Genomic DNA, 17,050 nt, shown 5'->3' with positions numbered 1-17,050 from the left:
TCGAGACCAGGAGTGGGAGGGATTCTAAGAGCTGGAGGGCTGAGGCCTGGGGTGGGGGAATAGCGGGCAGGGAAGAGGTGAAACCTGTTTTGAGCTTTCCTTACGTTTCCCCCCAGCCCCTGCTATTTGCTGCCTGCGATCACAAGCTGTGTGCGAGGGATCTGAAGATGCTCTGCAAGCACAGCGAGGCCGAGTGAGCCGCCTGCGAGTGGTGGCAGTGACGGAGGCAGCGAGCCATAAGGCGGTTACTCTGGCAGGTGGCTGGCTCCGCAGGTGTCAGGGCAGGGAGAGCTGGGTACCGAGCCAGCAATCAATAATGCAAGGAGGCGGTCACATGCCCTTGCTGGCTGTTGCAGGATTCCTCTCTCCCCAGAGTCCGGTTACTTCCAGAGATCAAGTTCCAGCCTCTTGGCTGGTGAATTATTAAACTCCAGCGGTGCTCCATTCCCTTTGTACCACGTCTGTGTCTTCCTGCTGTCCTACCTTGCCACTGACGGGCTCTTTCCATCCAGCCGGCTGTGCAGAAGCAGAGTCCTCCGGGCCAGTATAGCACCTTGTGCTCTTCTTTGCTCCTTGCTTCTCTGTGGGAGAGGGAAAAGGCTCCGGAGATGGACCTGTCCTACAGATCCACCATCTCCATCTATAAGGTGAGTGCAGACACCAGAGGCTGCTCCTGTCTGCCTAGGGGAGAGGTGCGAGGGGAGGAGAAGAGCTGTTTTCTGCCAAAGGCTGCCTTGAAGGGTGGGCAGCTAAGGGCTGGATCTGTCCCTGGGCTGAACTACAGCAGTTCCTGTGGGCTCTGGGCTGTGTTTGAGAGCGGACAGCTGGCAGGAGGGGAGGGTGATGTGGGTCTTAAGGCCGGGATTGTTGCTCAGATCTGGGAAGGAACTGAGCAACCAGGGTGGTTTGGACACAGAGCATGTTTATGAAGGGTGGCATGCCTTGGTTGCCGGTAGGAAGCTGGAGCTCAGGCAGCCGTTTTCCCCTTTGCTGGAAAGAGCAGTCTGATCTCATGAACGCTTCCCTACGCACATCGGTGCTGCACCAAGGTGGTGAGGGCTGGGAGAAGGGGGAATTGCTTATTCCAGCCTCTGGTCTTCTCTGCTGTAGGCAATAAACACCTTTGATACATACAGCAGGTAAGAGCAGAGAGGCTGGACTGAAGCAGTTCATCCCTTCTCTTAGCAAGCTGCTGACTCTGGCAGTGCACCAAATCCTGGCCAGGAAAAAGTCGTGTTCATGCCTGGGTAATAAGTGGTGGCCCTCACCCCAACAGGCTCAGGGGTGACGGTAGAGGCTGCTCAGATCCCCTTGCAGTTACTCCCCTGTCTGCAGTGGGTGTGGGGACTTGGGAGAAAGCCATCTTCAGGTAACCACTTGGCTCTCCAGCAAGCTACCTTGCCCTCTGGCATTGCTCCTCTCCTGGCTGGCTGGAGAAGACTCAGGGCAGCTGAAGGTCCCAGCTACCTCTGATACAGGGAGCTGACTGTGCACGGCTGTACATCACCACGGCCGTCCCGTGTCGTGGCTGGGGGAGCTCTCTGGGTCCCTGCTGCACCCAGCCAGACCGCAGTGGGAGGGCATTGACCTGCTGAGGTCTCTGGGGCATGGGGAAGGCTGGTGTTAATGTGCTTCTGCCTGGCCACAGAGTATTCTGGAGCAGTTCAACCCCGCGCTGGAGAACCTGGTGTACCTGGGGAACAACTACCTGCGTGCCTTCCACGGTGAGTGGGGTCCCACATGGCCCAGGCTCCAGATCGTGCTGCTGCATCCATCCTGGGTGTCCGCTGTGCGTCAGGAGGGACTGCTGTCACCCAGGGCAAGGCTGCTGGTCCCCCCCATGGCATGTCCTCAGCTGCTCTTACTCACTTTTCTCCTGCTCCAGGACCTGCTGCTGTTATTAGGCACAGATGGGGAGAGATGGGGTGCCCTTGCCTATAGGCGAGGTACCAGGGGGTGGCTGTCCTGTGAGCTGCTTGCTGAGGCTGGTGATGGTGGGAGGGCAGGCCAGATCCTTACCTCCCCTCTCCTCTCCTCACAGCATTATCCAAAGCGGCTGAAGTGTATTTTAAGGCGATTGAGAAGATTGGGGTGCAAGCGCTGCAGAGCTCCACCTCACACGTGCTGGGTAAGGCTCTCCCGCTCGCCATTCTCTGTCCTGTGATGAGCCACAGTTAATTTTTTTGACCTTCCCCCTTAGCTAGTCCCTTTCCACGTATTGGGGAAAGGAAGACAGCTCCTCTAAATGGTGTCTCACAGTGCCAGGCCCTGTCCAGGCGGTGAGAGTCAAATTTATTGTGTATCCTTGAATATCCCCCAAGGCCCCGGCACTCTCCCCTGTATCTCTCTGAGATCAATGACTGAGCCCAGGTCCTGGGAGGGACCTCCAGCAGTGGACTTCTCATGGAAACCAGTCCTTGCTGAGGCATCCTGCCCTGAGAGCTGAAGTTTTCATCTTGGAGGAACCATTTTGCTCTGCCTTGCAAGTGTGAGGGAAAAGCTGGAGAGCATGGTCCGACAACAGCTGATGGGCTGTTGCCTCCTGAGCCTGCAGCCAGCTGAAATGGCAGCTTGGAGCTGAGGGGCTTACACTCAGCAGTGCAAATAATTCTGCAGCCAGCAACTAAGCACCACGCAGCCGCTTCCCCCTTCCCCCTCCAAGTGGGGTGGGGAGGAGGAAAGGAAAAAAAGTAAAACTCGTGGGTTGAGATAAGAACAGTTTAATAACTAGAGTAAAAATAAAATACACTACTAACTAAGAATAATAATAATTGTAATGAAAAGGGATACAACAAAAAAAGAAATAACACCCAAGAAAAGACAAGTGATGCACAATGCGATTGCTCACCACCCGCTGACCAATGCCGGAGCCGCGATCCGTGCCTCCCGGCCAACTCCCCCCTGTTTATATACTGGGCATGACGTTCCGTGGTATGGAATACCCCTTTGGCTAGTTCAGGTCAGCTGCCCCGGCTATGCTCCCTCCCAGCTTCTTGCACACCTGCTTGCTGGCAGAGCATGGGAAACTGAAAAATCCTTGGCTTAAGATAAGCACTACTTAGCAACAACTAAAACATCAGAGTGTTATCAACATTATTCTCACACTAAATCCAAAACACAGCACTGCACCGGCTACTAAGAAGAGAATTAACTCTGTCCCAGCCAAAACCAGGACAAGCCTAATGATGGCTGCTGAAAATATGGTCAGGGAACTGCTTTACTGCTGAACATTTTAGTAAAAAGCTTCCAGCAGATGTGTCCCTTCTGCAGACTCCTGTCATCATCTGCACCACCCAGCTCACTCCTCTGCTCCCTGTCATCAGTCTCTTCCTTTCCTGGTTTCATAATACCAACACCAGTGAAGCGGGACCCCACACAGCATCAGCAGCAGGTGCTGTAGCTGCTTTCCTGTAGGACAGCCAGAACCATGCACTGCAGCTGGGGTGCCATTGGGGTTAGAAATGGGGCTTGTAGGGGCTGTAGCAGAGTGAAACCCAGCACCAGAGCCGATGGCAGAACTGAGGCTCCCTGTCAGCACCTGGGGCTGTAGCAGAGCACTGGTCTGGCAGCTTCGTGGGCTGGGGCAACCCCATGTTGGCAGTGCCTGGGGAGTGGTGGTGGAGCTGAGCCCTGGGGAGGAAGGCTAACAGCCTCTCTCAGGGTGCAGAGAGCAGTGCGTTGCGATATCTGTTGGACTTTCACACCCGTATATCATCAGCCTGAGTTGTACGCTGCTGGTCTGCCTCCTTGGGCACACAAGGAAATGGCTGCAGGATTTTTCCACCCTCTCCTGTCTCTTTCCCTGAAGGTGAAATTCTGATGCAGATGTCGGACACGCAGAGACTCCTGAGCTCTGATTTGGAAGTTGTGGTGAGTGGTTTTCCTGAGGGCTGGTGCAGCTGGGGAAAAAAAGGGACTTCCTTAACCACAGCTTGCCAGCATTTGCCCAGTTTGCCCCATCTCCTGCCCTCTCACATGCCTGCTGGCAGGTGCCTGCCTCCCTGCTGTCCCTGCTGTGTGTGACAGAGGTGTGTTACCGAGCTGGCATGCCCAGAGCCTGGCTCGTGTTCAATGTCTGGTGCCGTTGGTGGACTGTCACCACCTCTCCACAAGCATGGTGGCAGGTGTGCGGTAGACTAGAGCAATGCCTGGCTCTGAAGATGCAGCGAGACTGTCCTCTCTTTCCCTGGGTGGCAGTGGTGGGACAGGAGTGGAGGGAATGTTAACCCCTCCAGACACTGCTGTTTGTGCCCGTGCTGAAGCTCGAGGGTTGACGGCCAGGTGGGTGCTGAGCGCTGACCCCCAGGCTGCAGGGCTGCTCCACGGTAGCCCTGATGTGCCCATTTCTGGCTTCCGTATGGGGTCCAGGTGGCAAGAGAGTCACTAGCTCTGCAGGTTTTACAAGCCACCCCTCACCGTAGTGCGTGTAACACCCTATATGGCGAAGGGATGAGGGTGATGGCTCCTTCGCCTGTTCCAGGCTCAGACCTTCCACGTGGACCTGCTGCAGCACATGGAGAAGAACACCAAAATGGACGTGCAGTTCATCAGTGTGAGTGATGAAAAACCTTCTCCTCCTCAACCCTGCTCGTTTCCCTCTCCCCTCCACCCAAGGGCTTTTGCTTGAGCACTTGAGGTGTCTCCTTGACTTCCCTCAGCGGGAGTTAGGGGGTCTTATCTTCTTCACCCATCATGGACCAAACCCCCCCTAGTTTGGCTGATGATAGAGGGCTAAAGAGGGCAGGCGACTGTTCTTTGTGCAGTGGGACTTGCCAAATGCTTCAACGGGGCTGAGAGACTCGGCATCCCAAAAGCAGAGTTCCCAGCTTCCCCAAACCACAGCCTGTGCATGGGGGTGGGTGCTGTGCCGTTGTGGCCCAGCTGGCCGTGCTGGTGGGTAGTGTCATGGAGGGAGACAGAGGCCTAGGGGCTTGCCCCCCGTGCCAGGGGAGCTGGGTGCCAGTTCTTGCTCCTGAGATATTGAGGTTCATCAGCACTCTGGGGCCTTCAAAATGAAGAGAAAGGTAAAGAAAGACTTTTTATAAGAGGTCCAGGTGAAGCCTGATTTCAGGGGGACTCAGATGTTCAACCACCCATCAGAGCAGGACCCTTGCTGCATCACAGCGTGGCAGGGTCTCTGGTTCTTCACCAAGCCTGGTTTCTCCCTGGCAGGAGAGCCAGAAGCAGTATGAGCTGGAGTACCAGCGCAGAGCCGCCAACCTGGATAAGTGCATGGCAGAGCTGTGGAGAATGGAGAGGGCCCATGATAAAAATGTCCGGGAGATGAAGGTGAGCAGTGATTGCAGGAAGGGGAGTTGGAAAAAGAACTGGATGATTTCTCTGGAGCCAGGGCTGATTTCTCAGCAACCTTGTCCTTCCTTAAAAGCCAAGGGGTTGACCCTGACATTCAAAAGGCAGCAGGCTTATCTGGAAAGGAGGAAACTCCTTTTCTACAGGATGCTGCTGACCTGTGATGCTCACTCCTGCCAAGCTCTTTCCTCATTTAACAAGCGTCAGTGTGCAAGGACTTAGTCCCTAACACTCTACTCTAGCTCCTCTGTGCTGCTCCAGCACTGTGAGTGGACTGGGAAGCTGATAGACACGACGACCTGTTTCAGCCCTTCCCCTGCCATGTGTGAGCCCACTCTGCTGGATTTATGCTGATCCCTTCCTCCCTCTTTCCCCTGTGGCCCAGGAGAATGTGATGCGACTGCGCTCAGACCTGCAGACGTTCGTCTCTGAGAGCCAGAGGGAGGCTGAACTGGAGGAGAAACGGCGCTACCGCTTCCTGGCTGAAAAGCACCAGATGCTCTACAACACTCTCCTCCAGTTTTACAGCAGGGTGCGGCCCTGGCGTGCCAGGGAACAGAGCTGGGGGAGCAGGCAGCATGGCTGGAGGGAGAGCATGCAGGCAGGAGGGAGTGAGGGCTGAGCCACCCCTTGGGTGAAGGCAACGTCTGTGCATGGACTGGGTGGGAAACTCCATTTTTTGCTGTGGGGTCTAGGCTGACTGTACTAGGCTGGGAGAGCGTGGCTGGGGCTGAGGATGGTGCTGACACGGGGTTAACTGGGTGTGTGAGCAATGGGAGAGGGAAGGGTGATGTAGGTGTTCATAGCAGGGTCTTTGGGACTACGAGATCTCTGCTGGAGGGTGCCGTCCTAGAAATTCACTCCTGCGGGGCTCTGTTTGGCCGTTGCCACAAACCTAATTGTAGGAGGACCTGGTCCCTAATCTAATGCACGTGGCAGCCCTCGGCTCCCTCTGTAGCTGTTTAGCCCTGTCCATCACCCCCTCTTCTTCTCTCTCTCCCCAGGCTCGGGGCATGATCCAGACCAAGGCACCACAGTGGAAGGAGCAGCTGGAGGCCAGCCGCAACCCCTCAAACAGCCACTCGCAGGGTCTTCTCACAGCCTCCCATGGCCAGGGGTATCCATCGGGCCGGCTCACCCCCACCCACCTTGAGATGGTGAGGAGCCCACAGACAGCCTCCACCTTGCTTGGTGAAACACTGGAACAGGTTGCCCAGAGAGGTAGTAGATGCCCCATCCCTGGAAACATTCAAGGTCAGGTTGGACGGGGCTCTCAGCAACCTGATCTAGTTGAAGATGTCCCTGCTCATTGTGGGGGGGTTGGACTAGATGACCTTTAAACGTCCCTTCCAACCCAAACTATTCTATGATTCTATGGTGGTGAGGCTGCGGCTGCCCCTTTCAGGCTGCAGGGCAAGGCCAGTCCTTCACCAACCGTGGTACTTGCTGCCTTGTCCAGCTTTCATGGCCTTTCCTGGCCAAGATGAAGGGAAGCGTGTGTATGGGCTGCAGTGGGGGAACGTGCTGGGTTTGGCTTTCTGAGAGGGACTGGGTGTCTCTCAGAGCATCTCCCGCTTAACACAGCCCCTGTGGGTATGCATTCAGCTTCCTTTCCTTCCAACAGCCCCAGAGACCCCTTGGGGACTTTGCTTCTCCCATGACTGGGAGCAGATCCAGCGTCTTCTCTCCGGAGCCTCCAGAAATGAGACTGTCTCCTCAACCAGAGCCCCCCAGGCGACCACTGCGGAGGACACCATCAGCCAGTATGACCCATGTCTGGGAGCAATGCTGTGGAAAGATGCAGGGGCTGGGCCTCTCTGGGAACAGGGTTGGGTTTGGGGAGGGACCACCACTCTGTCAGACCACCGGTCCTCAGCCACATTCCTGGGCACGGTGAGAGGGCAGTGCATATGGGAGCTGAGGAGGGCAAGGCTGAATGAAGCAGGGGGTGAGCACAACCTTCAGAGCAGGGTCCATCCAGGACAAGGCCAGGTTTCCTGGCTGGCCGTGTGAGGGGGGGAACCCACAGGTGTGCAATTTTCAAGGCTCCTTGAACCATGAGGGCTGGTTCTTACTGGAGTTCCCGTGTTGGTAATGCACCTTCCTTTGCGCTACCAGATTAAATATTACCCTGCCCCACAAAACCCAGCCAGTTACCTCATGTCTCACTTGCTTTTCCTTCCTGAAAAATTTTAGCTTAAAGTGTTTAAAAAAAAAAAAAGGGCAGAGGGAGAGGAAAACGGCCCAAATTCTCAGTTGCTTTAGCAGGGTTGAGAAGAGAGACATCAGCCAGTCATTTAGCAGGCAGTGTCTGTGCCCTAGACATCTGGCCCAAGAGGACATAGTGCAAAGCAAGTGGTTTCAGCTTGAGTTGATTTTCTCCTGCAAGGTGAATGTTTTACCCTTTCCCACACTATGCCCTGCTCTCTGCTGGCAGAGAAAGGCCATCTACTCCTCTAGGATAATTACTTGTCTGGGGAAGCGCTGGCCCCTTCGAGGAGGCGTGGGTCTTGCAGGAGGATGCTGAACTCCAGCCAGACCCCTCCGATGCCTTCCTGCAGGTTTGCTCCCTACGGGCCGTGTCTCCCGTTCGGGTTCCTTTGGCGAGGCCAGCAGCAGCACCGAAGGCAGGAGGAGGAGCGGCACGGCAAGAGTGCAGGCTATCGTGCCCCATGTGACGGGTGCCAACCGGACCCTGCTACGGTTTGACCCTGGGGATGTCATCACGGTGCTGATGCCGGACGCGCAGAACGGCTGGCTGTATGGCAAGCTGGAGGGCTCATCCACGTACGTGACTTCGGCGCTGTAAATCGGCCTGGCAGGCTGATGCAGGCTTGTCAGGTCTGGAGCTGGGAGGCTTAAGCCTGAAATTATCTCCCCCCTCCCCTCCCGGCATGGCCTGGGCACTGTGTCTCACCTGCCATCTGGCTGAGACATCGCCACGTCCTCAGTCATGGGCTGTGCCTAGCATGGGGGCTCTCCAAGCCGAGGAGATGCAGTGGGGCACGGCTAGTGTGGATGAGCTGCCTGAGAAAGCTCCATGGGCTTTGGATGGAAGAGCCAGAGACGCAGTGACCCCTTCCCGGCTTGCATGACTGAGTGAATCCTGTCATGGGACCCAGCTCAGGGCCGTGAACTGCTGGAGTTACCTGAGAGGCCTGGCATTTCTCGGCTCACACCGCAAATGCCGCCGCAGCCTCCAGCACAGACAGGGCATGGAAACTGCTGCACCCAGTGCTTACTGAATTACTCCCCGTGGCACTGCTGGCCAACGCCTGTGTGTAAAGCCTGCCCTGTTCCACCTGGGATCCCTGCACCATGCTCTGCAGGGAAGCTCACACTCAGATGTGAGATGAGCAAGAGCAGTGCCTTTCTTTGCGGGGGTTTTCTGGGGCGGAGCTGCTTTGCCCTGAGGAGAAGGGATTTCCACAGCTTCCTTGTGCGCTGGCCTTGGCTTCCTTGTGATTGCGCTCAGTTAGAGTGTCTCTTCCTGGATTGCACCGGCATTGCTCCCGGGAGCATGGATTTTGCACGGCCTCTGAGATAAGCGAGTCCTGCTCCAAGCTCAAGAACTGTCTCGCAATAACCCCGTACCCCACCTAGGGGTGAAAGATGTGCAGAAACCCTGTCACACGTGGTAGCGGCAGCGGCGGTTTGGCTGATGTGTGGGGTGGGTGTAGATCAGGAGTGCTGGGCAGCTGGATCTGAAGAACCACAAACCGTGGTTGCCTGGACCTCATTCGTCTCTGTTCCTGTGCCCTAGATGCGGCTGGTTCCCCGAAGCTTATGTCAAGCCTCTGGAGGATGCGAGGGAGATGGAGGAGCCAGCTACCAGGTAACAGGAGAGCAATTGGCCAGGCAGGAGCTGCAGTGGCTCCTGGTAGGTCACTAACACCAGTGGGGTACCTGTTTGAGGTGTGCCTCGTGGAGAGCTGCAGTGCTCCCATGCTGGAGCATCTGCTGAGAGCCTCGCCGTGCCCTGAGATCTCACAGGCTTACCCTAGATGGCTCCCCTAACATGTGCAATATCTTCTCAAAGGCGCTTGTGACTGGGCCAAGCCATGTGTATTTTCTCCAGAGATATCCCACAGATAAATGTTGTGGCTAGCACCTGTGCTGCTCCCTATTCCTTGCTCTGTGACTCTCACCCCACTGTCTTCTCCTCTTGCTCAGGTCCTTCCCACTGCGAAGCAGTCACAGTATGGATGACATCCTGGACCGTCCCAGCACTCCTTCCTCTAGCAATTACTGGCCTGCCGCTGCCCAGCCCAGTTTGCCGAACCCACCTCCCCTCTCTGTGGGTGCCAGCAGTCACCAGAGTGGGGGGGCCACCCTGGTCAGTTCTGGCTCCAAGGTGAGTGCAGGAGGAGTGACTGGTGGGGGTGTGTGGAGTGGGCACGTTTGACTTTCATCCTCCAAGGCACACCTTTTGTGCATTGGCCTGTAGAGAAAAAAAATCACCTTCCAGATGTTGGTGTGTGACCTCCTCCCTTCCTGAGCTAAGGGGTCTTGCTAGCCCTGGCCATTCTCACCCAGTCTGTTCACATGCCACCATGTCCTAGTGGCCCCTGCCACTCAGCCTTGTGTGTGCAGATCCTCAGTGCCTGGCTTTGCTCCTTCAAGGGACTGCTTTTCTGCCCCTGCCCTTCTCATTTCTTTCTCTTTTTGCTCACCAGGGACCCTTCAGTTCAGTCCTTTTCTCCATGACCTCCCAGCCTGATTTCTGGTGGCTCCAGGGCAGCACCTCTTTCTGCTAATAGTAGGACCATGGAGTGATCAGGCTGGGCTGGGAGCGGGTGACCAGCTAACAGAGATGCCATCCTTCTTCTCCCTTCAGAGAATGGAGAGGCGTTTCATAGGGCTCCTCTTCTAAATTCAAGCAAGAGTCGGGTTAAAGTCACAGCTGGGATAGGGGAAAAGCTAGGGGCAAAGGCTGAGGGCTCAGCCATTTTGGAGAGCCTTAGAACAAGCTGTGTCCAACCCATGGCTTATGGATGGTGTACTGAGAAGGAAACCCTCCACTTATCACTGCTTCCAGCTGTGGGGAATTGACTGGTGAGGACAAAGTTAAAGTTGAGGACAGTTAAAGGTGAGGACCTGGGAGAGGGAAGAGCGCTGCTGCCTGTGGGGCATTACTTGCTCAGCCTCCTAGGAGGCTGGGAAACCTCATCTCTGGTCACTGGTCCCAGGCCAGTGCGAGGTTACAAGCAACTGGATGGCTCAAAGGACTGAAAAATGCAACATTTAATTACTCCTTTTTTCCCCTTCATGTCCTGCTCTGTGGTTTCAGGGACAGGCTGCACAACACAGAGGGGAACAGGCTCTGCAGCCTATCCCCGCCTCTGGGTCACTGGTTTCCATCTGGTCCCAGGGCTAGGGTGTAGGGATAGATCTGGGATTGAGCAATGAAGTGTGTGGAGCATTTGGAGTACCATGGCAGAGCGATTGAGCCTCATTAGAAGTTTGGAAAGACTTAGCCTTGCTCTAAACTTATGCCCAAGACATCCTCCAGTTGAGCCAGGAGCAAATGGGTGTGTGTTTGACTTCCCAGCTGGAACACAGGCTTTCTTGTCTGCCACCAGCTACAGAAACTGGCATACTTTAGCAGACCAGTTGTCACTGATCCTTCACTATCTACTGGCCAAGAATAAGGGCCATAGGGCCTGGGTCTGTCTTTCTCCATCAGGTTGGTCCACATTTAAGCAGTATGTGGTGTAGGGTAGGTAGCTACAGCTCTTGAGTTCCCTGTGGATGCAGGAAGCATGTGAGGGCACTGACGATAAACTCTTTGCCAGGGTGTGTGGGCAACATGAGGGGGCATCTCTGGCTGTGCTGGCAGGGTGAAATGTAGCTCAGAGTGTCACTGTTTGCTGTGCTCTTCAGACATGACACTTTGGGGATCTGAGGCATGTCCTTTCTTCCCCAAGACAAAGGGAGGTGTCCTAGGGGAATAGGGAACCTGTGGTGTAGGGACAACCCCCCACCACAGAAATCAGGATGTTATCTGTAGCGGTGAATTTGTGGGCTTTTGCAAAGCTTGAATGAATAAGGAGTCAAAGCCCTGTTAATAGGACTTGGGCTCCTAACTCACTTAAGTGTTTTGTGAAATAGCCTCCGTGTGTGTGGTGTCTCCTGCCCCACTTCTGTCTCTCTATTCCCCACCCCAGATCGCTCACTGCTGCCTTTTTTTTCACTGCAGAAATCAGGAGTATTCGACCAGCCCCCTGAACTCTTCCCACGGTGAGTGAGGCGTGGAGCTCTGCTCTGGAATCATCAAACGGAGTGGGGGGGGGACATTATTACAATGCTATTATTGTTTACTCTTTTGGATTATCAAATGTGGGAGGAAACAGGGAAGTGTCTGGAGGAAAGCAATGCACAACCCACCTTCCAGGACAGGAGGCAGAGGTGGGCCATTCTGGCCTCTGCTGACTGGGAAGGCTCTCTCCTACCTCTGGTAATACGAAGTAGGACCTGAGCACCCTGAGCATATGGCCAGACCTGCATGCTCCTTCCCACTCATTCTGCAAGAGCCACAATAGCAGCTCGCAGCCTGAGTGTGGAGCTACACGATTTGTGCAGCTCTGCCTGCTTGGAAAGGGCTGAGACCTAAGGGATGTGGCTTTTAGCTTTGATGAGTCAGGTCTGTGGAGATGAGACTTGCCATAAATCCCTGCTTTCCTTCCCCCTGCAGCTGGGTTGGTGTCTCCATGTTTCTGGCATGGTGGTGTGGCCTCTTTCTGCTCCCTGACTCCTTTCTTGGAGGGTCAGGGGCCGCAAGTATAGAGTGCTACCACAAAGGACAGCCTTATGCTAGTGTCCCTTCTTCATCCTATGGAAGAGGGAAGGTGAGAAGCCCTGAGGAGAGCCCAAGGGGAACCACAGGGGAACCTGCAGCAGGGTGTGTTAAGGAGGGAGAAAATACTCAGCAGCGAGCTTTACCACACTCTCCTCCTTGGCATCTGGCAGGACTAAATAGCCTTTGCTTGGTCAGTGGGACCCCTGCATGGTCTTTGCAGATTTCCTGATGGTTGCCTGTTTCCTTTCCCCTTCCAGAGGTACCAACCCCTTTGCCACAGTCAAGCTGCGTCCCACAGTCACCAATGACCGCTCGGCACCCATCATCCGATGAAGCAGGGCTGTGGATGGCGGAGAATTTCAGCAGGGAAGGGGGAGGCATACAAGCGACGGGCTGCGACCCCCAGCTGGGCACCGACCTAGTACTACCACTCACGGAGTAACCTCTCTCTTTCCCTCCCTTCCTTCTGGGACATCAGGACCCCTCTTGCCTGGCTGTCTGGCATGCTTTAGCCAGCAGCAGACCCCTGCGGCTATTTTTTGACCCCCCCCCCGTCGGCCCCCCACCCCGTGTGATGTTACTGTACTTTAGTGGGAGAAGTCTGCTGTTACTGGTGCTGGTGGCCTGGGAGAGGGGATGCTGCCTGTCTGTGAGGCGGAGGGACCGATGGCTAAGATCATCTGTGGCATGGGGCAGCGCTAGCAAGATGACGAAGACAAAGCTTTGCTAGCCCTGCTGTGGGCAGAGAAGGACGTTCACCGAACAGTCCCTTTGCTACCAGAATAATGAACCCCGAAGGGACGAGGCCACAAGAAGGCTTCTAGCGATGTGGTCTGGCTGACGGGGTCTGCAGCGTGCAGCTCTCTGCTCTTGGCCCCTTTGGCAACTGTGTCCGTTTGTAGCAGCATCTGCCCCTTCTCGCCCCTGGCGCGGCCCCTTCCCTGTCTGGGCAGCCCTGGGGCAAGGTAGGGGCAAGTGACAGTGCCCAGCGCCTCTGCCCTGCTCCTTCGCCTATTGTCCTCCAGAAAAGATTTGTTTTTTTCTTTTTTTTTAAATAAAATGGAGAATGCCACTTCTGCAGCCATCCCAGCGGCCAGGGTGATGTCCAACTTCGTCAGAGGACACAGCGGGAGGAGGATGTGGGATCCCCACCAGCACTGTGGCCATGATGGCTGCCCATGGTCAGGGCATTGAACGCCACAGTGCCGTGGCTCCAGATGGGGTGGCTGCCAGCCCAGGGGGCCAGGGTGGATATGGAGGGCACCAGGAGGGCTGCACGACCCACTGCTGGCCACCCCTGGGCCCCCCCCGGCTGTCCTGCCGCTGGAGGGCAGCAAGCCCCTGCTTCCCGGCTGCCATGCATGGGCAGGCCTTGCCCGGAAGGACAAGGCCTGGCAGCCATCTTCTCCTCACCTGCTGCTGGGCAGGGGCACCCCGGGGCTGCTTGGTGGCGGGGGGGGAACATTCCCCTGGGACCTGTGGGGGCCCCACCAGTCCGGCCCCACGGCGGAGGATGCCCTACATGTGCTGGGGGAGCCCTCATGGGAGAGGCGGTGCGGGCGAGGGAGGGAGTGCGAGCGATGGCCAGGGCTTTAGCCGATTAGCCTTATTAATAGAAATTAAACCCTGGCTGCGAGCACTGCAAAGCCCCCGCAGGCCCCCCCGCTGCCCTGCCACCAGGAGGCTGAGGGGCTTTGGAGGTTTACAGCCTGGGCCTTTCCCTCCCAAAGCCCCACCTGGGGTGAGCCCCGGCCCCCTCCCTGGAGGTAAAATGGGTTCTCCCATGCATGGCCGGAGACTGGCTCGTCCCCGGCACCTGCCAGACCCCCTTCCGGGTGGCAGCCACTGAGGGGATTTGTTTTGAGGGGGGGTTTAGTGAGCTGCCAGTGGTGGGCTGGATCCGGCACTCTGAGCCATGGATGGTGGTGATTCCTCAGCCAGTTCACCTTGTCTTCCTTCTCTGCTGGGCATATGCCCCACAAAACCACGCCAGCGCTTCTCCATCCTTCTGGCTGGCGGCTGAGGAAGCAGTGGGGGGCTTCGAAAGCAGCCCCTTCCCCATTTTGCCCCTTACTGAACCATGGGCCCGTGCCCTCATCCTCCACTGCCCCCCCTCCCCGGCACCCTCCCTCCTGGCTGGGTCCATCACCAGCATCCCCCACCCTCACCCTGCTTCCTCCCACCTCGGCCCCTCCGAATCTGCCCTGCCAACCTGCCCTGCTCTGCTGGGGGAAAGGCGAGGAGCCCCTGGGCAGCGGGATTACTGGGGGATTCGGGCCGCGGCAGGCAGCCACCTCCTCCCCATTGGCTGGAAAAGCCTCTTAAAACTGGAGAAGTGCTTTCTGCCCGCTCAGCAGCTGCCAGTCTCTGCCAACCTGAAACCATAAGCGGCTGCTGACCCACGTCCACGCTGGGAGCGCCGTGGGGCACTACCTGCACCCGCAGGAGGCGAGGGGGTCCCCCGTGTGGGGCATCCCCCCAGATTGGCCACAGGCGGCTTTGCTGGGCAGCATCAGAGCTGGAGGAAAGCAGGCTGAGAGGAGGATTAGCTCTCCAGTGAGGACATAGTTGCCCTGAAGGAAGGAGTGGGGCACAAGAGACCGCTCGACGGGTGCTGGATTCCTGCAGACATCGCCCCGTGCCTGGCTGACAGCATGCCCACCATGGAGCAAAGAGCCAGCAGGACCATCTAACTGGGCACCCTCGTCCAGGGCCAGGGAGTGCCAGCCAGAGGGAGAAGGGAGTGCTGCTGACGGGTCCGCTTGGCCCTCGGAGGCTCAGCCCGTGTTCGGGAGGTCGTCGCTTTGCTGTGCAGGTCAGTGGCGCGGAGGGATGCTTGCATCCTGGCACTGGCTGCCGACTGGACAGCTTGTCCCAGGCCTGCACTCATTTAATTCTCTAACAAATGCTTTCCCAGGGTGTTGTCTGTGGGCTGGGGAGGCTGGTGGCATGAATCGTGGCCCTTGCATTTAATAAACAGACCCCCCACCCCATCCGTACTGTGTGGAGGGACTAGAAGCCATCCTAGCATTTACGTGGACCTTCCCGGGTGCAGCTTGCCTGGCACAGTGGGGCTTTGCTGGGCATCGTCCAGCACTGGCTGCTCTGTACTCTGTGTGCATCCAGGGACTGGCAGCCACAGCTGAACCTGCTGTGGCCTTCGCCCTCCCAACCCGGGCTCGTGACTTTTGGTGTTGGCACAAGTCTTCTCCTGGCACTCACCTGCAGCTAGCTCTGCGGCAGTGCCTGCTCTGGCCCACCTGCCTGTGATGCACAGGGAAGGGCAGGTGCCCATGCTGATGAGCTTTTAGGTGCATGTGAACTTCCACGTGGTATTTTTACCTGTGAATAAAGCTCCTTAACTGAGGAGAAAATAATAGCAAGCTGTAGAGCACGCAAAGGCAGGTGCAGGGTACATGGTGTGACCACCGTGTGCAGCCGTGAGCAGAAGAACTAGCATATGTGCCACGGCATTAGGAACAAGGCAGCTCTGAACTGCCTGGCTCAGAGGTGGGATAAATCTCCAGCAGAGCTGTGCTGTAGCATATTGGCCTTCGAGGCATCTGCACAGGTGAGCTTCTCTGGTGCACCTCATCTTTTTCAGCCAACATCTAGCTGCAGGCAGGTAAAAGCCCTTTCATGCCTTGCTGTACGGTTCTGTAGCACTGAGCAAGTGGCTCCTGTAGAGGTATCCATCCAGCTCCAAACTCAAGCAGTACTGATGGATATTTGTCTAACACGCTCTTCAAAATCAGACGCCATAGATTCATCATTGACAGGCGATGCTACAGAAATCTCTGAAGAGCATGCTACAGATGGACAAATATTTTCTTGCTAGGAAGCTGGGGGAAAAAAAAAAGATGAATTGCAATGGTTTGATTGATTCATTTCATTTGTGGTGCAGGATGAGATCAAGAAGAGCGAGGCTGGGAGAGTGGCTTGGATAAAAAGGCTCAGGGTATGTTTGGTGGCAGTCACCCTCATTTGAAGTAGCTGTGTGCAGCAGATGGTGCAGTGGTGGAGCACCAGCGCTGATTGAGAAATCATTGCGCTTTTGCAGCAGGTTGCCTTTTGTACAGCTGTACCTAGCTTGTCAGTCAGGTGGAGCTGGGAGAGGAGCAGCAGGTGGGTAATGGCAGAAGCTAAGCGAGACTGTTCAGTCTGGCTGTCCGGGTGCCAGTGATCCAGATAACACCAGAAAGGGTGTGAGAGGGGGAGGTATGGGTGTCTGGAGAGTGTATAATTAATCTTTTCTTCCTTGCAATGATTCTTTGCCTTGAAAATGTCTTTATAGCACCCTGTTCTCAGTTCATGCCTCTGCCCCTTGCCACAGTCCCTGAGACCTAGGATGGGGGGGAGAGACTGGAGTAACCTGCACCGGCCCCTGTGGTTCAGCCTGAGAGCTGTTAGGATACGGCCATCCAGCAGGCCTGCCCCAATCCATGCTCAGAGCCAGATCCTGCTCCCTTTTTTCATGGCTGATGGGGTCCTGAAGGTGTGGGGAGCCCTGCTGCAGGGACCCATGGTGGTGGCAGACACCTGGGTGCTGCAGTGAACAACCCCCCTGCGTTTTCAGGAGCAAGGGCCCCCCAGAGGGGAAGGAGGGATACCGCTGAGGGTGGCTGGTGACTCTTATCCCACCCTTCCCTCCACAGGTCAACCTTGGCTTGAGCACCTGACTAAAAACAGCCGGCCGAGACCATTTTGTGCCTCCTCACGTTGATGCACTGTGGGTGCAGGTGCCATGTCCCTTGCTGAGGGGTCCAGAACTGACCTAGTTGTCTTGTCTTGCAAGCCCCTCCTCCAGCATCCCCTAAACTACAGTTTCAGACCCCTCTCAGAGCAATTCCCAGGCCCGTTTCCAGCCTTGGCTCTGCATGCTGAACCTCCTGCAGCCTGAGAAAGACCAGTCGCTCTCCTCTTCTGCAAGATTCAGGGGTG

At 56.3% G+C, this 17,050-nt stretch overlaps 1 protein-coding gene across 1 annotated transcript; it reads left to right on the top strand.

Moving 5' to 3' along the window:
• The first annotated feature begins 600 nt into the window (after nucleotides 1-600).
• BAIAP2L2 (BAR/IMD domain containing adaptor protein 2 like 2) lies at nucleotides 601-12,633 on the top strand. Its single transcript, XM_050915496.1, has 14 exons — nucleotides 601-647; nucleotides 1,649-1,724; nucleotides 2,042-2,128; nucleotides 3,809-3,870; nucleotides 4,481-4,552; nucleotides 5,173-5,289; nucleotides 5,696-5,842; nucleotides 6,315-6,467; nucleotides 6,935-7,073; nucleotides 7,872-8,097; nucleotides 9,074-9,145; nucleotides 9,484-9,664; nucleotides 11,510-11,550; nucleotides 12,367-12,633. Exons 1-14 carry the CDS (start codon nucleotides 609-611, stop codon nucleotides 12,440-12,442), a joined length of 1,488 nt encoding a protein of 495 aa, XP_050771453.1. The 5' UTR covers nucleotides 601-608; the 3' UTR covers nucleotides 12,443-12,633.
• Nucleotides 12,634-17,050: the final 4,417 nt, after the last annotated feature.

Source organism: Gymnogyps californianus, chromosome 1 (assembly GCF_018139145.2).
Source record: "Gymnogyps californianus isolate 813 chromosome 1, ASM1813914v2, whole genome shotgun sequence".
NCBI classification, from domain to species: Eukaryota; Metazoa; Chordata; class Aves; order Accipitriformes; family Cathartidae; genus Gymnogyps; species Gymnogyps californianus.
The sequence above is the reverse complement of the archived record's forward strand: the minus strand, read 5'-3'. Positions and strand labels throughout refer to the sequence as shown.

Coding starts and splice junctions, on each gene's coding strand:
- BAIAP2L2 (XM_050915496.1), top strand. CDS start 609: ATGGACCTGTCCTACAGATCCACCATCTCCATCTATAAG. Junction 3,871..4,480: donor GCTCTGATTTGGAAGTTGTG/GTGAGTGGTTTT, acceptor CGCCTGTTCCAG/GCTCAGACCTTCCACGTGGA. Junction 4,553..5,172: donor TGGACGTGCAGTTCATCAGT/GTGAGTGATGAA, acceptor TCTCCCTGGCAG/GAGAGCCAGAAGCAGTATGA.